We start from the raw sequence: 27,880 nt of genomic DNA on the forward strand, positions 1-27,880 counted from the left end.
ATGAAGAAACTAAGGTCCCCAGTGGAGTTAAATATTCACTCAAGGTCATAAAGATAGTAAGGGATGAAGCTTAATGGATAATAAGTCTCCCAAGTGCCGACCCAGCCTCCTGGCCCAGTAACAAGACTGTCCCATGTCTTTGTGGTACAGGTTTCAGAACTCATCATCCCCACAATGGAGACAGCCAGACAGTCCTTCTTCTTGAAAACCTATCTGGACCATGAAATTCCAGTGCTGTTTGTGGGGCCCACAGGCACTGGCAAATCAGTCATTACCAACAATTTCCTTCTTCGCCTTCCCAAAAACACTTACCTACCCAACTTCATCAATTTTTCTGCCCGAACCTCAGCTAATCAGACTCAGGATATCATCATGTCCAAGCTGGATCGGCGGCGGAAGGGCCTTTTTGGGCCTCCCATAGGGAAGAAAGCGGTGGTATTTGTGGGTAAGACATTAGCCTGAATCTGAGCACAACCAGATTCTTCTATGCTGCAGCAACCACAACCCCCTTTGTAGGACCACTGTACAGCCCTTTTACTCTCTCTAAGAAATGATGTATTTCTGACTAATATAATTTAGTATTCCTTCCCTCCCCTTTTCTTCTCTATCCTTCTTCCCTTCCTTTTTCCTTCTACTTCCCCCTTCCTTCCCTCCTTTTCTCTCATCTTTAATTTAATTTTTCCTTTCCTTTCTTTCTTTCATTACCATGTATTTCTTGATCAAGTACTATATGTCAGATTTTCAGTAAGTAAGATATAGTCCAGGCATTTTTGCCTCAGGTAGGCTCCCAGTTTCTCCTGAGATGAAGATAAGCCTTTGGATCAGGCAAGGTTACCTTATAGTGAAAATTAGTTCCAGAAGGGTGTTTACCCTCTTGCATCTCCAAAAACAACACTCACTTTGTGATAAACTCCTTGTTCCATTTTGTGTCAGAGAAATGTTATCAGTAAATGAAGTAACTTAAGAGTTGCTAAATAAGTATTTGTGAAATAAGCACATTGAATTTTCCCAGGATTTTACCTGTTTACAAAGCACTTCCTCATTTATTTCATTTGACCCTAACATCCCTGTGAGGTTGCTAACCATCATTATCATTTTACTAGTCAGCTAATTATGGCTCCAGATGGTTAAATTCTGTCAAACATCTAGAAAATTCTGGAGCCATGACCCAAACCCAGGTTGTTGTTGTTTTTTATGACAAATACATTATATTTTCTACTATCTTACTGCTAACTCATAGGGTTGTCACTTAATAAAAGTAATGCCATCCTCTTCTGGGTTATTCCATGTCCTGTCCTTAAATTTTATGTATTGATAGTGAATATTATGTGTAATTTAAATCCTTGCCCACTAACATTAGCTTCTTAAAGGCAGAAATCCAATTTTATTTTGTTTTTCCTTTCTTTTCTTCCCTTTCCCCTTCTCCCCAAACTGTTCTTCCTTCTTATTTCTTAGGGTAATATCCAGAAACAATTTAAGCTTTGTCACCAAACAGATCTAGGTTCAAATATCACTTTCTACTCCTAGGCATATTGTGACTTAACTTCCATGACTCTCAGTTCCTCATATCTAACATAAAAGTAATACTATCTTCCTTATAAAGTCATTATTTGGATTAGATGAGATATGTATAAAACCCTTGAAATGTTATCTGATACAAACTGGGCATTCAATCCATTTTCAGGGGAAAATTAAGAGAGCTTCCATTTTATTGAGTGCCTTCTATGTGCAGTGACTGGATTATAATATGATATTGGGGGAAATCAATTTTTGCTCTTGAGAAAGTCACTTTCTCTGCCATTTCGGTTTTGATCCTCAAAACCCTAGCTCAAAACTTTTCTCTCATTGGGTTTCAGTTGTTACCTGGTGGTTGAATTATGTACCCTGTTGGCTGGGAGTATGACAGTCTTCCTCACCACCATATCCCCAGAAACTAACAAAATATCCAGCGCACAGTAGAGAATCAATATATTGTGGTTGATGGAATGGGAAAAAGATTAAATGCCTCTTTGTTGATGACAATCCATGCATCCTTAAAGTCACAATAAGCAGACATCTCAATGAAATAGGAGAGCCCAGAACCCAGAAATCCTCTTCCCATATGGTTAAAATATCCACTGGCTGAGCCCTGCCTAGAGTGGGAATGGGACAACTAGGAACAGACTCTCCATAAAGGGAATAGTCATCTAATACCTCCTCTGAAAGCAAGAGATCCCAAAGACTTACAATGTGTGGCCATGCCTTCTTTCCCCAGATGACCTCAACATGCCAGCCAAAGAGGTGTATGGGGCCCAGCCTCCCATTGAGCTCTTGAGGCAATGGATTGACCATGGTTGCTGGTTTGACAAGAAGGACACAAATAAGCTGGACATTGTGGATGTGCTGCTTGTGACAGCCATGGGGCCCCCCGGGGGAGGAAGGAATGACATTACTGGTACGTGAAAGAGAAAGTTCATTCCTCTTCATTGTCTAGCAGAGCCAGACAACCTTTGTGGATGGATGGTTGGTACAGGGCACTCTGTCCTGATGGAAGATGGATAAAAGTATATTTAGGCTGTAGCTAGAAGGGTTTGGGCCCACTCTAGGGAGTGGAATTTGAAGACTTCATGTTGGAAGTTGTGTGAAATGGACCTGAAGATGAAAAGAAAATGTGAGAGTCTTTGGCTAGGCTCTGGAGGGACAGAGTTCCCTGGAGGAACTCTCCATATGAAAAGGAGTAGCCAGCATGTATTCCAGGCAGGAGGTTAGACCAGAGGTTCTCAAGCAGGAGTGATAACAGATTCACCTGTTTTGTTTTTTACAGTTCTTCAGATTGCCAGCGATAAAACAACTAAACGAAAGTGGCCTAAGCAAAATAATAATAATAATAAACAAAAAAACAAATAAGAGTTCTCCCTATCACCTGACAGTTCAGAAATACATTTGCTTCAGGGGCAACTGGATTCTTCCAGGATCTGTATTTTAATTCTGAGATACATTATTGTTTAAGAATCTTAATACCATTTTTAAACCTAAGATTCTTTTTTTTTTTTAATTTTTGTTTATTTATGATAGTCACAGAGAGAGAGAGAGGCAGAGACATAGTCAGAGGGAGAAGCAGGCTCCATGCACCGGCAGCCCGATGTGGGATTCGATCCCGGGTCTCCAGGATCGCGCCCTGGGCCAAAGGCAGGCGCCAAACCGCTGCGCCACCCAGGGATCCCAAACCTAAGATTCTTTGACCTCACTCTCCCCCCTGACATTTAATCTTCTTATCTGTAAAATTTACCATAAGGAAAATGGACAGGATAATCTTATTTAGTCCAATACAGACTCAATAATGATCACTACCAAGACATGCACTAGTAAAATTGCTGGACTTTAAAGAAAAGGAAAAAATCTTTTGGGCATCTAGGCACAAAAGACTACATGACTTTTAAGATAAATAAAATTAGAGCATCTTAAAACTGTCTAACCACAATGCTTTATGCAGAAGAAAATGAAATATTATATTTAAGATGTTCAAGGAAATAAAATAAGAGTCAAGGATTTTATAACCAGCAAAGCTGACTTTCACATATAAAAGGAAAACTGTGATCAGAATGCAAGAACTCAGATTTACTTCCACAAGCCCATTCTCGGGAACCTACTAGAAAATGAGTTTCACTTGATGAAAATAACTATAAAGAGGTTGATATAACAACCTGTAGTAAGCATTAAATATACTATTATCTGTTGAACTAAGACTACCTAAGAGAGATTATAATAGGTACAGGCTATAAGACTCAGTGTCAGAAATATAGAACAATTGAAAATGGAGGAAAGGTATAATGCTGAGTGAAATAAGTTAATCAGAGAAAGATAATTGTCTTTGGTTTCACTCATATGTGGAATATAAGAAATAGTGAAAGGGACTATAAGGGAAAGGAGGGAAACTGAGTGAGGAAAAATTAGAGAGGAAGACAAACCATGGGTGACAGGCACTAAGCAAGGCACTTAATGAGATGAGCACTGGGTGTTAGACTATATGTTGGCAAATTGAATTTAAATAAAATATATTTTTTAAAAGAAATCTTTTTAAAAATGGAGGAGAGATGAGGATAGCTAGTACAAAAAGTTTTAAAGAGTCTTCAGTTACCATAATTGGTAGTAGTAGTAGGTTCTTATTCTAAGAGCTTTGTGTAAAGTAGGATTACACAAGAGTTACTGTGGAAGTTTCTTTTTCCACTGACACTTGTGTCCTTGAGAACCAGGAGTCTCAGTATGGAAGAAAGGAGATGTAATGTAGATGAAATTAAGTGAAAGCCCTAGAATCCTATATTAGAAATATCAGTAGTAACTCATGATGTCCACTGATGTACTAGGTCTAGGAAATAATAAACATCTCATTAACACTGAACATGCCTAGTACCTGGATTATCTTGAAATCCAGTTTCCTACTGAAAGGAACCAGAGCATAGCTAGGGCAGAAGATATACAAGATGAGCTTGTAACTTCTTGATATACCAGATAATGAGAAAGCTTTCAAAGATTAAACAGTTGGGGATCCCTGGGTGGCTCAGCAGCTTAGTGCCTGCCTTCGACCCAGGGCGTGATCCTGGAGTCCTGGGATCAAGTCCCACATTGGGCTCCCTGCATAGAGCCTGCTTCTCCCTCTGCCTGTGTCTCTGCCTGTGTGTGTATGTGTGTGTGTGTGTGTGTGTGTGTGTGTGTGTCATGAATAAATAAATAAAATCTTAAAAAAAAAAAAAGGATTAAATAGTCATGTCAACAGGACTCAGTTGGCAACATAAGGAAGCTCTCACTGGCCAAAGATGGGAAAATTAGAGTTTCAACGATGATTTTAATGGATTGAAATTTATCAAAATATATTTAAATCCATTAGTCTATAATAACGATGATGGTTGGTCATTTTCAGAGGATGGTAAGGAACCAATTTATTATCTTGAAAACTGATAAATAAATGGAATCAAACGTTTATCCTGACTATTATTTGAAATGTACCATGGTATAAGCAAATCCTAGATAAGGGTAAGTGTCTCTTTATAAAAATATTCCGGCTAATATATGAAAAAGAGATGATAGAATCAAAATATCACCACTTTACACTAATGAGTGAATTAATAGATCTAGCCATTGAGCATCTGTAGCTACCAATATCACAGGAGAGACATCATTCCTTCCATCTAATGAAGGAATGTATTACCACCTACCATTTGGCCAGAAACTGAATCTGAACCTGATCAGATCAGATGTCTAGATCCAGGTGCAAATTACTTTGAAATGCATATGAGGATAGAGGAACAGAATTAACTGCACCATGAGTATGCAATCAGCAAAATACTGACTGTGAGAACTCTACAGATCGAACAACCAGATACTCAACAAACAAAAGATGAAAGAAAGGGATGGAAGGAGGAGAACCTATAGATTAAAGAGACTTAAAAAAACACTTCAGGGCAGCCGGGGTGGCTCAGCGGTTTAGCACCACCTTCAGCCCAGGGCGTGATCCTGGATCGGGTCCCATGTCAGGCTCCCTGCATGGAGCCTGCTTCTCCCTCTGCCTGTGTCTCTGCCTCTCTCTCTCTCTCTCTCTCTCTCTCTCCTCTCTGTGTATTCTCATGAATAAATAAATAAAATCTTTTAAAAAAACATATCAATTGTTTTTTTTAATTGGGAGGATTAAACTCTGGTGTGTAGGAATGAACACTTGAGAGATAAAAACATAAAGAAATGCAAGACAGCAAATTACTGTAAAAGTCAGGATAGTAGTAATCTTTGGAGAGAGATAGAAGGCTATCTTTGGGATGGGATATGTGGAGGGGCATCTATGGAGGATTGGCAAAGCTTGATTTTTTTTTATTTGGATGGTATATGTAAGGCTGTTGACCTTATGATGACCCACCAAACTTTGTATTCGTTTTTCTCTGGTTTTCAGTATCTGCATTTTATTTTATATAATAAAATGCTTTAAAAAAAACAGATATACAGATAAATTTATTATTTTTTAAAATTTTTATTTATTTATGATAGTCACACACAGAGAGAGAGAGAGAGAGGCAGAGACATAGGCAGAGGGAGAAGCAGGCTCCATGCACCGGGAGCCCGACGTGGGATTCAATTCCGGGTCTCCAGGATCGCGCCCTGGGCCAAAGGCAGGCACTAAACCTCTGCGCCACCCAGGGATCCCCAGATAAATTTATAGAAGTAGAAAATAGGTTTTTCATTGCCAAGAGCTCCAAGGAAATGAAATTAACTGTTAATGGGTACAAGATTTCTTTCTGAGGTGATTAAAATGTTCTAAAATCAATTGTGGTATTGGTTGTACAGCTAAAATATTAAAAAACAATTGCATTGTATACTTTATATGGGTGAATTATATAGTATGTGGATTATATCAATAAAGCTGATATGTATATATAAATATAAATAGATATCTAACATTAGACAGGTAAGTAAAAAAAAAGACAGGTAGGTAAATATAGATAGATATGTAAGGATACCAATTTAATAGTAGTTAATTGGGGGAAGAATGGATTTGGTATGTGAGAGGTAAGTCAAAGATGATGCTCACTTTCTATAGAAGTATTTCTGAATTGACTATTTTACAATGATCACATATTGCCTTCACTTTTAAAAACAATCTTGAACACTAGTCTAGTGCTATTAATAGAATTACTGCAATCATGGAGATGTTCTGTGTTTGCATTATATGATACAATAGCCAGCCATTAGTCACATGTTACTCCTGAGCACTTGAAATGTGGCTAGTGAGACTGAGGAAATTATTTTTAATGTTATTTAATATTAATGAAGTTTAAATAGCCATATCTGGTTAGAGGCTGCCATATTGCATAGCATAGCTCTAGAAAAATAAGGCAGAGGAAAACATACTCTTCTATGTCCCAGGATCACAAGGCCCAGGAGATAGGTATGAGTTTATATGTTTTCCAGGACGATTCACTCGCCATCTAAATATTGTTTCCATCAATGCCTTTGAGGATGACATTTTAACCAAGATTTTCAGTTCAATTGCTGACTGGCATTTTGGGAAAGGATTTGACGTGATATTCTTAAGGTAAGAGGTCCCTATGTCTTCCTCAGTATTGGCCTGGATCCTCAGTTCTGGCTCCTCCTTGATGAATCTGCCTTTCTCTTCCTCCTAAGGTATGGAAAGATGCTGGTACAAGCTACTATGACAATTTATAAAGCTGCAGTGGAGAATTTCTTGCCAACTCCCTCCAAGTCTCATTATGTCTTTAACCTACGGGACTTTTCACGGGTTATCCAAGGGGTACTGCTCTGCCCTCACACCCACCTGCAGGTCAGACACTATTATTTCTGTTATCAAGTTCATTCAGCAATATCCGTGGCTATATGGAACAAACAATGATAATAGTAATAGCTAACTTTTATTAAGCATTTGTCTCTGGTAGGTATTGTGCTAAGTATTTTGTAAACATTATCTTGTTTAATACTCAGTCAATCCCAAGATTTAGGAACTGTTTGAGAAATACCAGCTCAGGTACCACCTTCCATTTACATAAATAATTAACTCTGGATTTTCAGGATGTGGAAAAATTTATCCGGCTTTGGATCCATGAGGTTTATCGGGTCTTCTACGACCGTCTGATTGACCATGAGGACAGGCAGGTCTTCTTCAACATGGTGAAGGAAACCACATCCAGTTGCTTCAAGCAGACCATGGAGAAGGTAAGCAGACCCTATGAGCATTCGGCCCCAGAAATGATTCCAAATATTTGACTATGTTAGTCTCAGATTTCAAGTTTCTTTTTCTTTTTTTTTTTAAAGATTTTATTTATTTATTCATGAGAGACACAGAGAGAGGCAGAGACACAAGCAGAGGGAGAAGCAAGTTCCATGCAGGGAGCCCGACGTGGGACTTGATCCCGGGACTCCAGGATCACACCCTAGGCCAGTACTAAACTGCTGAGCCACCCAGGGATCCCCAGATTTCAACTTTCCTTCCTAGTGGAGACTCATGGCTCTGTTTTCCGAATCTCAGGAAATGGAATTGAGTCAACTAGTCACTAGGTTTGATGATAATATACTTGGCCCAATTTTGCCTCACTTCCCTGATAGCATATACATTTGTATCCATTCAAAGTGGCTTATGATCTGATGTAATTGTTTATAATCAACTTAAAATAATTTTCTAAGGTTAATTAGTTTCTGAGTTGAGAAATGAACTGTGAAATTTTTATGGTTTAACTGAGGCCCTGGTGAAGCCCAAGTAGAAGAGAGCCATGGTTTCCCTCATCTAGTTGTACCTCTGTTTTTAAGAAACTGTGATTTCACCACAGAAAAATTGCAGGTGTTTCATGTTGTATCCAGGGGCCAAGTACAAAAGCACTGCCAGGTTCCATTATCAGGAAGAGAAAGCATCTAGAACATTCCTACTCTTGCAACAGAGTGGAGACCAGGGATAACACCTGTACGTTTGTTTGGTGAAGGAACAAGCACATAAAAAAATGATGCCACTGCTGGGTTCTCACAGCCTGACCACCAATATTTTAACCATTTGACAAACAGATTAACTATCACTTTCATGCTTTTTTCTCTAATGTCCCTTCATCATAGTCTTTATAACCATAAGATCCATATATTATGTTTTAAAAAAACTATTGATGAACCCTCACTCTGGAGAATATGCTCAGAGGAAACAAACATATCTCTTGTTCCCTCTCTCTATACTTCCCAGTGCCATCTTAGTTGGGCCACTTGTGGAATGCCGGCTGAAATTTATCTTTTCCACAGGTCCTCATCCACTTGTCACCCACTGGAAAGATAGTTGATGATAATATCCGTAGTCTCTTCTTTGGAGATTTCTTCAAGCCAGAAAGTGACCCAAAAATCTATGATGAGATCACTGACCTAAAACAGCTCACAGTGGTCATGGAGTACTACCTGGAAGAGTTCAACAACATCAGCAAGGCCCCTATGTCCTTGGTCATGTTCAGGTTTGCCATTGAGCACATCTCCAGGATCTGTAGGGTCCTGAAGCAGGACAAAGGCCACTTGCTCCTGGTAGGGATTGGGGGCAGTGGGCGGCAGAGTGCCAGCAAACTGTCCACATTCATGAACTCATATGAGCTGTATCAGATTGAAATCACCAAGAACTACTCAAGCTATGACTGGCGGGAAGACCTGAAGAAGATTATGCTGCAGGTCGGAGTGGCCACCAAGAGGACCGTGTTCCTCTTCACTGATAACCAGATCAAGGATGAATCATTTGTTGAGGACATCAACATGCTTCTAAACACAGGGGATGTGCCCAACATCTTCCCAGCTGATGAGAAGGCTGACCTTGTAGAGAAAATGCAAATGGCAGTCAGGACAGAAGGCGAGAAGATTGAAGTCACTCCTCTTTCTATGTATAACTTCTTTATTGACAGGGTGAAGAAGAACCTCCACATTGTCCTTGGTAAGAAGAAGCAAATGCAGTTTGCCCTTTTCCTCCGGAGTGCTCTAAACTCAGTCTTCTTACAGTGGTCCTCTTACAGTGGTCCAAGGATTGATCCAACCATGGCACTCACCCAGGGGTTTGTGCCTGAATTCCTGTGGAAAATGACTCTCCCCTAAACTACTATTTTAAAACTGTTCCACTTTTCTCAATTCTTTTTTTTTTTAAGATTTGTTTATCTATTCCAGAGAGAGAGCGAGAAAGAGAGAGAATAGGGGGAGGGGCAGAGGGAGAGGGAGAGAGAGAATCTTAAGCAGACTTCCCACTGAGCACTGAGCCCAACACAGGGCTTGATCTCATGACCCTGAGATTATGACCTGAGCTAATATCTAGAGTCAGATGCCTAACCAAATGAGCCACCCATGTGCCTCCTCTTTTTAATTTAAATTTTACAGTGCCATATTGGTTTCTGGAGGAGAACACCACCTAGTGCTCATCACAAGTGCCCTCCTTAATACTCATCACCCATCTAGCCCATCCCCCTGTACTCTTCTCAATTCTCTAAATTCTCCTCTGAACCTTCTCCTTCCATTTAGTGCATTACCCTGTGGTCTCACATCTGGAGTTCTCTCTGTGAATGACATCCCCAATCTATCCAGAAACCTAGGGGTTATATTTAATACTTTTCTCTCATGCCACCATGTCCTGTCAATTTTTACCTCCTTGCTTTCTCTCATATCCACTCATTTATCTCCATCTCCACCACCTTTGCATTAGCTAAACTACCATCATTTGTCCAGCCTCACTTCTGCAACCTTGTAACCATTCTCTCTAGGTCCACTCTTGTCCATTCCAGACTATTCTGTTCCACTGACCTAGGATGGTTTTTTTTTTTACATGTATTGCAAATATGATCATTGTGTATACATGCGTGCACACACACACACACATTAAACACTTAATATGCTTTCTATCAAGATAAATGCCAAAATTCCTAACCTCTGGTTTTATAAGACCACATGCCATACTGTCCCCTGTATTCTCTCCATTCTCCTCTCAAACCAAGCTTCCTCTTCTCTCTCTGATCTTCAGCAACAGTGACATCCTCATACTTCCACCTGTTCATCATGCCTCCTTCTACCACATTGAGCCTAAATAAAAAAATCAATGGAACTTAGGCCAAATTTGTGCTTGGATGGAGATAAGGTCAGAAACAAACTGATGGCCCCCCACTAACTTCCATAAGTAACTATGTATGTGGTATCCATGGCTCCCATTTGTCTGTGTCAGAACAAATAGAGCAAGAGGATCAAAGAGCACAAACCATACTGGCTAGATGATATAAAAGATCTGGAAAGGAGAACAACAGGTATGAGAGACCAGTCAAGTCAGAAGGCTATTATACTGAATTCCCACCACAAAGTTGAATGAAAATATCCTATGATTCCCCTATGCTTCCTAGGCATTCATCATTACTATTCCATTACACTCCTCAGTTACCAAACAAGAAACCAACCCCTTTACCCACCAGAATCATTGGAAAGACCTGCCTGCCTCCTGGCCTTGGAGGAAGGAAACTAACCAAGTCTGCTTTTCATTAGCCATGAGCCCAATTGGGGATGCCTTCCGGAACCGCCTGCGGATGTTCCCTTCACTGATCAATTGCTGTACAATTGATTGGTTCCAGTCCTGGCCCACAGATGCCCTGGAGTTGGTAGCCAACAAATTTCTGGAAGATGTGGAGCTTGATGACAATATTCGGATAGAGTAGGTATTAGCTGCATTTTAGTACACTAACCAAATAATCCAAATGGAAAATCCAGATATTGGCTGTATTGTTATTATTGTTTTAAGATTTCTCAATTTATATATAGAAAATCACATTTAGTTAGATATTTAATAAGACACTTTTGCTGAAAAAAAGAGTGAAATTTCATTGTTCAGAATTGTCCTGGAGATGCACTGTTGTCAGAGCTGTGAGAACCAAGCTCTAATAATATAGCTATTTCAGTTTTAGAGCATATAGTCTCAGTAGGGGTGACATCGCCACCAAGGGAATGAAAACTGGTTATTATGAGGGTGAAAAAAGTCTTTTATGTATAAAGCACAGATATACAAAAACAACCCAAAAAACATATTTAATTTTGGCTAGAATAAGGGAAGAGATGAGAATGTTGACCTCCCAGGTGCCCCATGAAGGCAGTGGTCATGTCATCTGCTTTGTCTGACTCTATATCGTTAGTGTCTAACAGGTGCCTGGTACATAGTAATTCAGTTACTGTTGATTAAATGAGTGATTGGAAAACGAAGAATTATGTAGGGGCCAGAATACTGATAGCTATAAATTCCATTTTAAGAACTTTGAACTTTATGCTCTAGGCCAGAAGACCCTTAATTTGGGTCTATAGGCTCACAAACAGAATTCTGAGGGTCAGTTAATGTGAATGGAGAAAAATCATATGTTCATTTTCACTGACATCCAGCTGGTATTTTGAATTTCTTTTAATAAAGAATGTAGGCAATAGATCCCAGTAGGATTAGCAGGACTTGTTACCAATGGGAATCAGTTGTGTGTTTTTTTAATAACTCATTCAGTCACTATAGATACATCAGCGTATCATTTCCTTCCAAATTGTGGTAGGTTTTAGACCTGCTGCCCAATCTTATTATTTAATGTAGAGGTCATCAAAGTATGATCCACTGGCCAAGTCCAGTTCATAGCCTGTTTTTATATATAAAGTTTTATTGGAACACAGCCATGCCATTTTCCCCCATAAAACAACAGCAGACTTGAGTAGTTATCACTACTCAACCAAGTGGGCCATTTATTTTTACTGTTTGGCGCTTCCTAGAAAAATTTTGCTGACCCCTACATATCACAAATTTGATTTTTAAAACATTTTGAGGGCAGCCCAGGTGGCGCAGCAGTTTAGCACCGCCTGCAGCCCGGGGTGTGATCCTGGGGACCCGGGATAGAGTCCCACATCAGGCTTCCTGCATGTAGCCTGCTTCTCCCTCTGCCTGTGTCTCTGCCTCTCTCTCTCTCTCTCTGAATAAATAAATAAGAAAATCTTAAAAAAACATTTTGAAAATGATTTCAACATAATTGATTCGTTTTGTAATCCCATGTATTTTGTTTCATGCATTTCGAAGCATTATCCTGCAAAATCCAGAGGCTTCACCAGATTGCCAAAGATTAAGAACTCTTGCTTAAGCTCTGGTGATTACTGAAGTGATCAGAAATAGAACTTACTTGTTTGAAAATCATTCTAGTAAGAATATACACTTCTCCAAAACTTCTTACAGCTGCATTGACCTGTCTTTGAGAATTTGGGTCTCTACCAGGCCATAGTCAATGTGCATCATCACATCTGTAGCCACAGATGTGCTAGGTGCCTCTCGAGGATGTTGGGCCTGCCTGACCATCCTTGTGTCCTCCGTAGGGTCATCTCCATGTGCAAATATTTCCAGGAGAGTGTGAAGGACATGTCACTTGATTATTACAACACACTTCGCAGACACAACTATGTCACCCCCACCTCCTACCTTGAATTGATCCTAACCTTCAAGACACTCCTGAATACCAAGAGGCAAGAGGTTGATATGATGAGGAACCGTTACCTGACAGGTCTGCAGAAACTGGAGTTTGCATCTTCACAGGTGAGCACAGGGATGAAGAGTTCCGGATTAGGTACCTTGTTCAGGTGCAGAATTTAAGAGGTCACTATATAAAAACAGCATCTGCTCCTGTACTTGCAGAGCTCACCTTGCTTGCCTCAGCCTCAGCCAAGCCCTATGAGATTCTGTCTGCCTTTAAGATTTTGCTATTTTGGTCTTCTTTGGGGTGAACCTCAAATGTGTTATCTTACCTCTCATGCCTGTTTTGTCTCTACATAAAGGAGATAATAATTTTTACTTCATAGGACTATTACAAAGATTAAACAGCTGATACAAGTATAGTCCTTAGCAGAATGCCAGGCACATGAATTAGTAATTAATTTGTGCTTGGAGCCGCTTAACAAACTGTCTAAAATGAGAGCCGCATAAAGACGTGGATTTGCAGCACCAACAAAGAACTAAGGTAACTTTATAGGAGGTTGACCACTGAGTACAGGAAACCCACCAGCACTATTATACAAGAATAGGACAGAACAGCAGAAGTGACCTCGGGTGGTCCCCAGGGGACCTTGGCTTTTAGAGAGGTGTTGAAAATTGGACTCTGTCCACACAAGGGTGAGTAAACCCTTGTTTGAGGAGCAGCAAAAGGATATAAGACAGTCTAGACCAGAAGAGAGCACAATGGTTGCCAGTTAACATTCCTAGAGCCTTATTACATGCTGGTACTGTCTATGAGGAAAGTACTATTGCCATTTCCACATTCCACACAAGGAAAACACAATGCAGGGAGGCCAGGAGACTTGCCAAAGATCCTACATGCAGCCTCATGAATAGCTAGTGCAAGTGGTCAGGCCAAAACTGAAACTCAACTGTGCATGATTCCAGAACGGTAGTTACAAGATTGTGAAACCCTCCTCAAATATGCATCTGAGCTGCCTCAGCAGGTAGAATCAGGGCCAGTTGGTTAAAAAAAAAAATGGCACAACTCTTCTGAGAGGTAGTGAAAGCTCTCCATCATTAGAAGTGTTCAAACAGAGGTCGGAAAACCACTTGGCAAGAGTACTGTAGGGGGCATCAGACTCTTGGGAAAAATAGCCTTGAGATTTCCTCTTATCCCAAGTATCTCAGACATATATGTTTTTTCATAGACAAAAAAAAAAAAAGCAGATTTTTTTTTCTCCTAACTTCCTTTTGTTTTATCTCTTCCCCAACCTCCCTCCTCACCCCCACCCAATACTCAAATTTAGGCTCAAGAGCACAGAGGAAACTGTATCTTTTTAAAAAATGTTTAAGTTTATCACTATATATCTAGTGTCTTGCACTGTGCTTGATAATTTACAACGTATACTGTATAGTGTGAACTCAATAACTAGTATTGAAAGATCAAAGAGAGAAACTCCAGCCAACAAATATATACCCAGTATCATGGTAGAATCATTAGTATTTTCCACATATATGATAGGTTGGAAAATTGTTTCAACTCTTGCCAACAATGCTATTTTTGGCATTGACAGAGCTGACCCTGCCCCGCTCCTCTTGCTAGGTGGCGGTCATGCAAGTAGAACTGACTGCTCTTCAGCCTCAACTCATCCAGACCTCTGAGGAGACCGCCAGGATGATGGTAAAAATTGAAGAGGAGACAAGAGAAGCTGATGCCAAGAAACTTCTGGTGCAGGCAGATGAAAAAGAGTCCAATGCTGCTGCTGCCATTGCTCAAGGAATCAAGGTAACCAGCATTTTCTGGGGCTTATCCATTACCTCACTAGAGCCTAACACAGCCCTGCAGGCCTATCCTGCAGGAGAGAAAAGTGAGGCTTGAAAAAGACAGATGACTTTCCAAGCATCACATAGCTAGTAAGTGAAGAAGCAGGTCTTGGTGACACCTGGCTCTCTCCAAGAAGAATTACTGGTTTCCAGATATTCTCCACCTCACTCAGAGTCCAGGCCTACAAGACCAAATATGCTCTAACCTCATCTCATTACTTTTCCCTCATTCACTCTGCTCTGACCACACTGGCTTTGTATCTATTCCTCAGAGAAGTACAAAAGCACTCTCCCACCCCAGGGCCCTTGCACTGACTGTTCCTCTGTCTGTCTCCTTCACCTCTGTCATGTTTTTTCCTCAGATGTGCATGGCATGTTACAGGTGTGGAATAAATCATTGTCAAATGACAGAATGTTGAACCTAGAAGACCCCCCCTTGAAGGTGATTTTTATACCAAAGAATAGCCCTGGGAAGGGCATCACCTACATTCTGATATTATTAGAAGAAAATCTGATTAACATTCATGTGATGTTAGATATTTCCCAGAACTTTTAATTACCTAATTCCATTTGACTGTCACAACCACCTTGGGCCTTAGACTTAGGAATGACAGGTATCAATGACACTGAACTTCTGTGGTGAAGTGACTTTTCAGAGTCACATAGCTACTTAGTGGGTTTAGAATCCAAGTCTATTAGCACTTAGCTCAAGATACTTGTCCTGCTTAGCAGTTAGAAAATCTTTTTAAGCATTCTTCAATAAAGAACTTGAATGAGAAGTAGCTTGTGTCTGGCTTCTAGGATAAATAAGTCATGGGGTACTTTATTGAAAAGGACAAGCCTTCCAGACTGGCTTTTCTACAGTGAGTCCTGAGACCTGACCTCTCATAGATTTCCTTGGGTCTAATTGCTGGTCTCAGAGTCACAGTGAATGCTCTGGATAAGGGAGATATGCTCACCCACAGTCTTAGGGGTACAGCCAGGAGCCCAATGGACCCATAAAAGATTGTGACCACCAGGGACCATAATCCAGTGGGTGTTTTGCCATTCTATGACAAGATGATAATAATAGCTATTGCTTAGTAGCACCATGGTGGTTTCTTATAATCCTTCATTTAGCAAATATTTATTGAACGCTTGGTGTGTGCTGGCATCTTCCTAGGCAATAGAACAAGAGAGACAAAATTCCTTCCCTCATGGAGACTGTATTCTCTTGTCCTTGATTTACGTTGTTTTTTTTTATCATTATAATAGCCCTGCAAAAGCAAATGGTATCATTTCCAATTTACACATAAGGAAATCATGGTACAAGAACTTTAAAGACGTGCGGCTACCAAGTGACCAAACCAGGATTCAAACCTAGAGTTCTCTGATTCTGAAGCCCTTGTATTTGACTATAATTCTTGGAATAGCAAACTGGCCACTAGGGAGTGCATATTTATACTGTAACACACACAGTATTTTTTTTAATCTGATATAATCCTCCACTTTTAAAAAATCAAGAGATTTCAAGTAAAAATTCTAAATGTTCAGTTTTTCTTAGGAAGAAAAGCATTCTGGCAACATTGGACCTGCTTTCCTGGGTTGCAGCCATCAGCAACATTGACTAGATGCGGCCCCATGTGGCTTCAAGCTCAATAAAGCCCCATCCAGCCCACTTCCCACACTCAGATCACAGGCCTGGCCCCTATACACAGTGAATTTACAACTCTTCCATGGTTGTGTGCTAGAATTGGGCACATTAGGACTCACTATTTGTTCCGCCCCTTTCAAAATTCAGTTTTTTCATCTATAAAGTGGAGATACTAAGAGAAAGATAAGGAAATTTTGTAGTATGTGTTCAGCACACAGAGTTTAGTGGCACATATTCTCTAAAACTGTTATTCTTTACCTTGCAACAAGTGGACTTGCCCATTTGATAAAGGGTAGTCTCTTGTCATGTGTGGGTACCATCACCCAGGATTCTGCTCCACAGTGTCAGGGGAAAACAGGGACTCAATGAAGCAGGAAGGACGCTGTAGGTGAAATGGAGATGACCTACCACACCCATTCCTGGGCAATAAACTGTTGCCTTGAGTTTCAGTGTCAAGGGTGAGGTCTGATGTTTTGCCATCTCATCCCTGAGTGTGAGGAGTGACAACCTAGAGGTGAATCACAAGGTGCATCCAAGGAGGAAAAAGAAGCTATACTTGCTCAGTTTCCCTGAGGACAAGAACCCCTCCCTGAACTCCACAGAGCTACAGTCCTTCTCCACACAGGAACTATCATTTTCTCTAATCTCCTCCCATCCCTAGAAATGAGATATCCTGGGAAAACCCCCAGTGTGGTGGCTCCTGTAGCAGAGAGGCTCAGCCACACAAGTGGAATCCATCCAGGGATGGCAAGGAGACTGGCAGAGAAAGAGGCCCCAAGCACTTGCTTCCCAAGTACAACAGTTTGCTTAGAGTGGTCATTTCTTTTTAAGCTAATGAATCATTTCTTTTCCCCCTAGTGAGGATAATAACTGATGCCAGAATCACTGCACAGTTGAATTTCTGTGTTTTGTCAGAGGGCACTGTGCTTTAAACCTTCCAAAGGGCCCTGGTACTCCCTTTGCATTGCTAAGCAACAGATCTTTTTTTTTTCTTTCTTTTTTTAGAGAGAGGGAGGGAAGTGAGGGAGAGGATAGGAGGCGCAGAGGGAAAGGAGAGAAAGAATCTTAAGCAGACTCCTCGTTGAGCGCAGAGCCCTCAACTGAACACGGAGTTCAGTCCCATGACCCTGAGATCATGACCTGAGCTGAAACCAAAAGTCAGATGCTTAACTGACTGAGCCACCAAGGAGCACCAGGGGTCATTTTTAATCATGTTATTCTTATCATAGAAACAAATGATGATAGTAATAACATGTATGAAAGAATACTTAAGAACTCAGCATTAACATCTTTTCAATTTTCCAAGTTTCCTTCTAGCCTCTGTCTATACACGTGGATAGTTTCATGTTACTGCAGTCATAGCATCATTACAATTTGCATCAGCTTTATTTCTTTAACATCCTATCACAAATGTTTTTCCAAAATGTCATATAATCATTTTAATGACCATCTTAAGCAACTGCTTCTCTCATCAAGTAGCCACTACCCTACTAGGCACTGAAGTCTATTCCTTCCTGCCCTGTTTTCAGTGTTTCAAGAGTATAAATGGGAGTTTCTCAACAGCACCATGTGTCAGAACCAGATTTGGAGTTTTAAAAATTCAGGTGCCCAGATCTCACCCAGACTGAATGAATCAGAATCTCAGGGCGTGGGACCTGACCATGAGGGTGCCCTAAATGTTCTTCAGTGACTCGGAGACAGAGCCAGGGTTGAGAATCACTGTACCCATAATATTATAATTAGAACCTTTTGGAGGCACTTGACAATCAAGCTTGTTGGGACCCAGGCCATGATCCTTAGAAAGGGAGCAGAGCTACCGGGCCACTGGAAGACAAGAAGCATGTGTATGCCACTAGTTGTCTGGCACATTCTAAGAAAGGAACATGGAACTATTGATGGCACCTGTGGGCACTTGGGATCATTGAAATTCACCAAGAATCCAAACCTATAGCTAAGTCAACATCTTTGGTCTCCTCTGCCATCAACCTATCTAAAACTGACCATGAGAAATGGCAGGCTTTGGTTTCAATTCTTTTCCTCTTGCCTTGCCCTATCCTAGGACTAAAGAGGGAGCAAACTGAATTGCCCCTGGGAATGAGCCATTTTTGCCATCTGAAGCAGAACATTCCATTTTGATATTGGGAACATCTGATAGCATTCATGGGGGCAGGAGTGTTGTTTTAATACAATAAAGCCAAACAAAACATTCTGTGTATGTATGTATGTATTTATTTTTAAAGATTTTCTTTATTTATTTATGAGAGACACAGAGAGAGAGAGAGAGAGGCAGAGACACAGGCAGAGGGAGAAGCAGGCTCCATGCAGGGAGCCTGACATGGAGACTCGATCCTGGGTCTCCAGGATCAGGCCCTGGGCTGAAGGCAGCACTAAACTGCTGAGCCACCTGGGCTGTCCCATTCTGTGTATTTAAAAAACAGAAAACTTAAAATAAAGAATCCATGATATACACACAAGTGTACGCATGACATACATACCCATACAGATGTAAGAAAGTGAAACCTACCTTTCTTTTGTTTGCCTACCGTAAACTTGTAAGATGTGGGCTTCAACACACACTGCTTTGTCTAGGAATCCTTGATCTCTTATGACACTTCACATGTCTGCTGGTGTGACCACTCGGTGGGCTGGGCAACTGACAGAGAATTCACAGAGCAGGAACCAGGGACCTATGGTTGAAGCTTTGTGACCTGAGGCTAACTCATTCTGCCTCCTGAAACATTGGCTTTTTGTTAGTTTTATTTTGTTTTTTTATTTGATAATTTGGCTACTAAATAATCTATAAGGTCCCTTTCAGTTCTAAAATCTTATAATGTTAAGCTTTCTTTAAAAAAAAAAAATTGAAGGGTGCCTAGCTGGCTCAATTGGTTAAGCATCTAATTCTTGACTTTGGCTCAGGTCATGATCTTAGGGTCATGGGATCAAGCCATGGGGAGTGGGGAGTCTGCTGGAGATTCTCTTGCCCTCTCGCTCTGCCCCTCCTACATGCGTGCACGCTTTCTCTCTCTAAAATAAATAAATAAATCTTCAATAAATAAACAAATATTAAGATATAACCCACATGCCATTAATATTCACCTTTTTAAGTTGTATTTCAGAGGTGTTTAGTATTAGTACAGTTGCAGAGGTATCCACCTATCACCACTAATTCTAGATGATTTTTGTCACCCCACAAAAAAACCTAGATCTGTTAGTAGTCACTCATTGCTCTGTCTCCCCAGCCCTTGGCAACCACTACCTCACTTTCTGCTCCTATGGATTTTCCTTTTCTGCACATTTCATGTAAACAGAATCATTTAACAGGTGGCATTTTTTGTGTCTGGCTTTTTTCCCTTAGCAGGTTTTCCATGTTGTCACATAAATCAATACTTCATTCCTTTTTATGGCTAGTAATATTCCATTGTATTAACTTTGTCCTCAAATGAAGCAACAGTAGACAAAACATGCACCATCTCCTATTTCCAGAGCTCTCTACCCAGCCGTAATCTCTGTTCCCATCCTCATCCTTAAACTCTTGCCTTAAACTCCACCCTGTCTCCAAGCTTCACTTTATCCCTGACTCTACCCCTGCCTCATCTCTGAGCTACAATACATCCCAACCCTCACCACATCTCTGACCTAATCCCACTCCTCATGCCTTATTTCTTCCCCAAACTTGCCCTAACCCCCTTCCCAGCTGTCACTCCACCCCTGGGCCTCATCCTCTATTCTATTTCTCTACCCATCCTTGATCAGTGGGTATGAAGTTAACCCACTGCATATATCTCTTGGGAATTTGTTTAAAACCCAAAGCTTGATATTTTTCTTAAGATCATAAATTGGATGAATTCTTAAATGTCTAAGGCATCAAAACCACAGCCCAGAAAGTCCACGCATGCTGCCACTCAACAGTGAGAGCCACCCTCCTGTGCTGAACTCCAGGAAGGGGTGCCATCCTGGAAGGACATGGAGGGGCAGAAAGAGCCTCTCCCAGCTTCCTCTATGAAGTGAGTGCCCAGTATGCCAGGTACCAGGCACTCATCCCTCTACCCCTGTGCTGCCCACAGACTGAATGTGAGGGGGACCTGGCAGAGGCCATGCCAGCACTGGAGGCTGCACTGGCTGCTCTGGACACCCTGAACCCGGCAGACATCTCACTGGTGAAGTCCATGCAGAACCCACCAGGCCCTGTCAAGCTGGTCATGGAGAGCATCTGCGTCATGAAAGGGCTGAAACCAGAGAGGAAGCCAGACCCCAGCGGCAGTGGTAAGCCCCTTTAGCATCCCGCCCCACTCAGCAGTCTTCACAGCCTGCTCTTCCCTGACAGGAGGAGCAAGCCCATGGGCAGGGTCTGGGGTCTCAGGGAAATCAGAAGGGCTCCAGGAGATACATGCTTATCCACACAGCTCTTTCCTGTGCCTTCACCATCCTCGTTCCTCTTAATCATTTGGGGAAAGGCTGGCATCTCTAGATGAGCCTGAGCTTATTCAAGGCTCCTGCCTGCAAATCATTAAAAAAATGAAGGTCATGGGTATGATAGGGCCGACAGTAGTGCATGGTTGCAGGGGAGAGAAACAGAAAGAGATGGAGAAAGATAAGCAGAGAGAGAGAAGGAGGGGAGAAACTGAGAGATAAACAGAGAAGGAAAGACAGAATGAGACAGAGCAGCAGAGAGATGGAAAGAGACAGATACCTGGACGGACACAGGCATGCACAAGCACACAGAGATAATGACCTGAACAAGAGGTCAGGAGGGAGGGAGGCAGAGAGATGAAACAGAGGAGCTGGCAATGGAAAGTTAGAGGCAGAGAGACAGGGGCCAAAGGAGGCAGAGGCAGAAGCCAAGGCGAAGGGAAGACAAGGAATCATACTTAAAAATAGGGAGGAAAGCTCCTCCTATCATTGAACCTAGAAGCATTAATAGGTGAGCAGTCATTCTCCTTAAAATCCGAGTGAGATGTATGACTCTGTATTATTAATAGCAGTAACAAGGACTTTAAAAACCAGCCTCGGGATCCCTGGGTGGCGCAGGGGTTTGGCGCCTGCCTTTGGCCCAGGGCGCGATCCTGGAGACCCGGGATCGAATCCCACGTCGGGCTCCCGGTGCATGGAGCCTGCTTCTCCCTCTGCCTGTGTCTCTGCCTCTCTCTCTCTCTCTCTCTGTGACTACCATAAATAAACAAACATTTAAAAAAAAAAAAAAAAAAACAGCCTCAATAATATTCCTTGCCTTTTCAATGCTCCTGTCCTGCTATTCCTCCATTTCTTTTGAAATGCTCTAAATCCTCCATCCCTCATTCAGGAACCTCTGGCTTCTGCTTTCCATTGATGAGCATTTGGTATCAGGCCAAAAACCACATGAAGAAGATACAGAGGTGATCAAGAATGGAGAAGTAGGAAGTGGACTTCATAAGAGAATCCCTTACAGAAGCAACTGAGATGTAATAAGTTGGTTGAGTAAGGATGAGCCAGCCCACCACTTCTCCACCCTGGCTGCACCCTAAAATCATCTGGGAGTGTAAAGAATGCTAAATAAAGCCCATGCCTCCATTTCTAGAGACTCCTACTCCATTGGTCTTAGGTACAGCCTGAGCTGCATTTTTTTTAAGCTCCCAAGTGATATAAGGTGCAGCCAGGGTGGAGAACTGCTAACATGTGCAAAGCATGGCCAAGGTCACAAAAGTTCATCTTCTTGTTGGATCACTGATGATCTGCATAGCACCCACCATTCACCTTTCTTATTTTAAAATTGAAGCAAATTGTGTATAGTTAGTATTCATTTATCCTGCAGAATTTTAGCCAAAACATTAAGATGGAACAAAAGAGCAGTTGAATTCATTTTGGGTACCTTGAATTTAAATGAAGCAAATCATTTTCCTGAATGCAGACAAAAACCTCCATGGGAAATATTTGTTTGGTTACTGTGCTTGCATTACAAACAGGACACATCTTACCTATTGTATTTAATATGATCTCCAAGTATAACTTTTTTCTCAAGCCTGAGGTTGGCGAGTGTTTACAGTGCTGTAAGCCAAAAGAGCTTCCAATTCATTTCTAGCATGTGAACAAAAAGGGTGCAGCCCCAGGATGGAATTGAGGCTCATTCAATTATTAGTCAGTATGATGGATGCTGAGGAGAATAAGGGCCCTGCTTTGTTTCTGGATAGGCCAAGGACAGCTTTCCATATAGTTACAAGCCTACATGCTACTTCCCCACTCTTGCTCTTTCTCTGGAGACTGCCTCACTCACAAGTGCTGATTAGATACCATCCAGCCCACCTCCCAGACTTGAAAAGGAATATTCAAAACACATACTCATGGCTCCTTCTCCTTTTCTATTACTGGAACAAAGGACAACATTCATTTGATATGTATTTATTGATAACTGAGTATTAGGCACTATACCAGATTGTAGTAAACACAGCAGGCGCTTACAGTTTTAAGGGAGAGGCAGTTAATAAAAATGAAACAAAAACGGTTGAATAAACAGGTTGCATGAATGCTGAGAGGAAATGGACATTCTAGCAGCTGAAAAGAAAGAAAATGCTGGGAGAGGGTAGAGTGGTCCAGCTTAGTGATGGAAACCTAGGGAAACCTCTCAATGGAGGTGACTTTTATTTTTTTAATTTTAACTTTAAAGATTTATTTATTTGAGAGAGAAAGAGAGAGAGAGAGAGAGTGGGAGGGACAGAGAGAGAAGAAGAGAGAAAATCTCAAGCAGACTCCCCACTGAGTGTGGAGCCCAACTTGGGGCTCCATCTCACAACCCAGATATCATGACCTGAGCTGAAACCAAGAGTCAGAGTCTCAACAGCCACCCAGGCACTCTGGAGGTGACTTTTAAATTGAGCTGAAGGCTGGTCAGGAGCTAGATGCCATTTACAGGCTAGGTGAAAGGCTCACAGCAGGAAAGCACTTAAGACCATTGAGGAGTTGAAGGAAAGTTCTTCCTGACTGAAGTCTAAGAAGCAAGGCAGAGATGAGGTAGATGAGTTCAGTAGGCCTCCCGGGGCATTCTGAGAAGCTTAGATTTTTTTTTTTAATTTAATTTAAATTTTATATTTTTAGGACAATTTTAAGGTCACATCAAAATTGAGAGAAGGGTACAGAGATTTCTCATATACTCTTAACCCACACATATGCATAGCATCCCCCGTTATTGTTCCAGAGTGGTACGTTCGTTAAAATTGATGAACTATGTTGACTTATCATTATCACCCTGAGTCCATAGTTTATATTAGAGTTCACCCTTGGTACTGCACATTCTATGGGTTTGGACAAATATATAATGACATGTATCCATCATTATGATATCATACAGAGTATTTTCCTGTCCAAAACATCCTTGTCAGATCTTTGGATCTTTCCCCAAATATGGGTAACCAGCCAGAATGTCTTAATAATAATCCAATCTCCATTTCTTGTTCCAAACAGGTAAAATGATAGAAGATTACTGGGGAGTTTCAAGAAAGATTCTTGGAGATCTGAAATTCTTGGAGAGTCTTAAAACATATGACAAAGACAACATCGCCCCAGTGATCATGAAGCGGATCCGGGAAAGGTTCATTGATCACCCAGATTTCCAGCCAGCTGTCATTAAAAATGTGTCATCTGCCTGTGAGGGTCTGTGCAAGTGGGTGAGGGCCATGGAAGTGTACGATCGCGTGGCCAAAGTGGTGGCTCCCAAACGGGAGCGGCTGAGGGAAGCTGAGGGGAAGCTAGACATACAAATGCAAAAACTGAACCAGAAGCGAGCAGAACTGAAGCTGGTGGAAGACCGCCTCCAGGCTCTGAATGATGACTTTGAAGAGATGAATACCAAGAAAAAGACCTTGGAGGAAAACATTGAAATATGTTCCCAAAAGCTGATCAGGGCAGAAAAGCTGATCAGTGGTCTTGGGGGAGAGAAGGACAGATGGACAGAAGCTGCCCGGCAGCTGGGGATCCGGTATACTAATCTGACAGGGGATGTACTATTGTCCTCAGGGACCGTGGCTTACCTGGGGGCCTTTACTGTGGATTATCGGGCCAGGTGCCAGAAGCAGTGGTTAGCCCAGTGTAAGGACAAGGTCATCCCCAGCTCCAGTGACTTCAGTCTCAGCAACACATTAGGAGATCCTGTAAAAATTCGTGCCTGGCAGATTGCTGGGCTACCCATTGACTCCTTCTCCATTGACAATGGCATCATTGTGACCAATTCCAGGCGCTGGGCCTTAATGATTGACCCTCAGGGGCAGGCCAATAAGTGGATCAAGAACATGGAGAAAGCAAATAAGCTGTCCATCATCAAATTCTCAGATGCCAACTATGTGAGGACGCTGGAAAATGCCCTGCAATTTGGTACCCCTGTCCTACTAGAAAATGTTGGAGAGGAGCTGGATGCCTTTATTGAGCCTATCTTGCTCAAGTCCACATTCAGGCAGCAGGGGGTTGAGTACATGAGGCTGGGTGAAAACATCATCGAATACTCCAGGGATTTTAAGTTATACATCACAACCCGTTTGAGGAACCCACATTACCTCCCTGAAGTCGCCGTGAAAGTCTGCCTCCTCAACTTCATGATCACACCCTTCGGTCTCCAAGATCAACTTCTTGGCATTGTGGCCGCCAAGGAGAAGCCGGAACTGGAAGAGAAGAAGAATGAGTTGATTGTGGAAAGTGCCAGGAACAAGAAGCAGCTAAAAGAAATTGAGGATAAGATCTTGGAGGTCCTATCCCTGTCTGAGGGCAACATCCTCGAGGATGAGACTGCCATCAAAGTTTTATCTTCCTCCAAAATACTGTCTGAAGAGATCTCTGAGAAACAGGAAATTGCTTCAGTAACAGAAACACAGATTGATGAGACTCGAATGGGCTACAAGCCAGTGGCTGTCCACTCTGCCACCATCTTCTTCTGCATCTCTGACCTGGCCAACATCGAGCCCATGTATCAGTATTCCCTGACATGGTTCATAAACCTCTATGTGCATTCCTTGGCACACAGCAGTAAGAGTGAAGAACTAGACCTTCGCATTGAGTACATCATTGAACATTTTACCCTCAGCATCTACAACAATGTCTGTCGCTCTCTGTTTGAGAAAGACAAGTTACTGTTCTCCCTACTCCTGACTATCGGCATCATGAAAGAGAAAAAACAAATTAATGAGGAGGTTTGGTATTTCCTCCTAACTGGTGGTGTCGCCCTGGACAACCCTTTCCCCAACCCAGCTCCCGAATGGCTGTCTGAGAAGGCATGGGCGGAAGTGGTGCGTGCCTCTGCGCTGCCAAAACTGAAAGGCTTGATGGAACATTTAGAACAAAATTCTGAAGAGTGGAAGCTCATCTATGACTCCACCTGGCCCCATGAGGAGAAGTTCCCTGGATCTTGGAAGTTCCTTAAGGGATTGGAGAGGATGGTGGTCCTACGATGTTTGCGGCCTGACAAAATTATTCCAGCCATTCGTGATTTCATTGCTGAACACATGGGCGATGTCTTCATCGAAGCCCCTACATTTGATCTCCAGGGGTCCTACAATGATTCCAGTTGTTGTGTACCATTGATTTTCGTGTTGTCTCCGGGTGCAGACCCAATGGCAGGTAAGGGCAGAATGCTGTATAAAGAACATAAATGGATGGGCAGCCCTGGTGGCACAGCGGTTTAGCGCCGCCTGCAGCCCGGGGTGTGATCCTGGAGACCCAGGATCGAGTCCCACATGGGGCTTCCTGCATGGAGCCTGCTTCTCCCTCTGCCTGTGTCTCTGCCTCTCTCTCGCTCTCTCTGAATGAATAAATAAATCTTAAAAAAAAAAAAAAGAACATAAATGGAGGTACCTGGGTGGCTCAGTCAGTTCAGCATCTGCCTTTGGCTCAGGTCATGATCCCATGATCACGAGCCCCACATGGGGCTCCCTCCTCAGCAGTGAGTCTCCTTCTGCCTCCCTCCCCCACTCATCCTTCCTCTCTCTCTCTCTCTCTCTCTCTCTCTCTCTCTCTCTCAGATAAATAAATAAAATCTTGGGACGCCTGGGTGGCTCAGCAGTTGAGTTCTTGCCTTCTGCCCAGGGCATCATCCTGGGTCCAGGGATTGAGTCCCACATCAGGCTCCTGCATGGAGCCTGCTTCTCCCTCTGCCTATGTCTCTGCCTCTTTCTGTGTGTGCCTCTCATGAGTAAATAAATAAAATCTTTTAAAAAATAAAATAAAATCTTTAAAAAAAAGAAGGAAAGAAAATAAATGAGTCAGAATTCATGGTTGAATAACAGCAATATGTCTCTTATAGCAGGAATCTGAAATTCAGATGCTTTGAAAGCCACACAGTTAACAGGCTTAGGTGGGTCTGGAGCCACTGAAGATTTCTTTTTGCAGCTCCCAAGCATTGTGTTGTCTAATAATGTGAGCTCAGGATGGCCAGATAACCTGACTTTCAAGAGAAATCAGAAATACAGAAATAACCCATTTTCACATCTTGATAACTCATTCAAATTTTTCCTAAAATTGTGAGGGCTAGACCAGGACTAATTTTAAGCTTATTGGCTATTACTTTATCATCATTCTCTTAAATAATTTCCTCTATTGCTTTTCTCAATTAGGCTTTTGATTTTTAAAAAATTAAGATTTTTTAAAAAGATTTATTTATTTATTCTGAGAGAGAGAGAGAGAGAGAGAGAGAGAGGCAGAGACACAGGCAGAGGGAGAAGCAGGCTCCATGCAGGAAGCCTGATGTGGAACTCGATCCCAGGTCTCCAGGATCACACCCCAGGCTGCAGGCAGTGCTAAACTGCTGCGCCACTGGGGCTGCCCAAAATTTAAGATTTTATTTATTTATTCGTAAGAGACACACAGAGAGAGGCAGGGATATAGGCAGAGGTAGAAGCAGGACTCCTGCAGGGACCCTGATGTGGGACTCCATCCCAGAACCCTTGGATCATGCCCTGAGCCAAAGGCATATGCTCAACCACTGAGCCATCCAGGAATCCCTTTTCTTTTTGTTTTTAAATTAAATTTTTTGAATAATTAATACTGTGTATAGTTGTTTAAAAAAAAAACAATGCAGAAAAGTATAGAACTGTGGCTAAACTAGGGCCATTCTGTCCCCTCAAGGGACAAAAAAAAATTTTTTTTTGGTCACAACTAGAGGGTGCAACTAGCATCTAGTAGATTGAAGCTGAGGATGCTACTAACCATCTATCCTGCATAGGACAGTCCCCCACGGCAAAGGATTATCTGGACCAAAACATCAGTAGTGCTGAGGCTGAAACACCATCATGTAGTGTGAAAGCTACATCTCCCTCCTAATCATTCCTAAAGTAACCATTATTACCAGTTTGTGTACCTTTCCAGGAACCAATCATTGCATTCTTAACAGGTATAAGATGTTGACAGGAATAGATTAGTTTTCTGTTCTGTTGGATCTCAAAGCTTTAGTTTTCTCTGTTGTTGAATGAAGAAAGAGTACCAGAAAGGCAAATGGCAAAAGCTGTCATTCT

At 41.9% G+C, this 27,880-nt stretch overlaps 1 protein-coding gene across 3 annotated transcripts in view; it reads left to right on the forward strand.

Annotated features, from left to right (window-relative positions):
* Positions 1-27,880, forward strand: part of DNAH3 (dynein axonemal heavy chain 3) — a 171,507-nt gene that overhangs the window by 119,271 nt on the left and 24,356 nt on the right. For all 3 annotated transcript variants that reach the window (XM_038540141.1, XM_038540140.1, XM_038540142.1), the window contains 11 exons: positions 151-445; positions 2,255-2,434; positions 6,934-7,057; positions 7,147-7,303; positions 7,549-7,692; positions 8,758-9,424; positions 11,005-11,170; positions 12,847-13,063; positions 14,565-14,747; positions 20,483-20,681; positions 23,850-25,991. In XM_038540141.1, the coding sequence (XP_038396069.1) occupies positions 151-445; positions 2,255-2,434; positions 6,934-7,057; positions 7,147-7,303; positions 7,549-7,692; positions 8,758-9,424; positions 11,005-11,170; positions 12,847-13,063; positions 14,565-14,747; positions 20,483-20,681; positions 23,850-25,991 (4,474 nt within the window). The remainder of the gene's footprint in view (positions 1-150; positions 446-2,254; positions 2,435-6,933; positions 7,058-7,146; positions 7,304-7,548; positions 7,693-8,757; positions 9,425-11,004; positions 11,171-12,846; positions 13,064-14,564; positions 14,748-20,482; positions 20,682-23,849; positions 25,992-27,880) is intronic.

The sequence above is a fragment of the Canis lupus genome, chromosome 6 (assembly GCF_011100685.1).
Source record: "Canis lupus familiaris isolate Mischka breed German Shepherd chromosome 6, alternate assembly UU_Cfam_GSD_1.0, whole genome shotgun sequence".
NCBI lineage: Eukaryota > Metazoa > Chordata > Mammalia > Carnivora > Canidae > Canis > Canis lupus.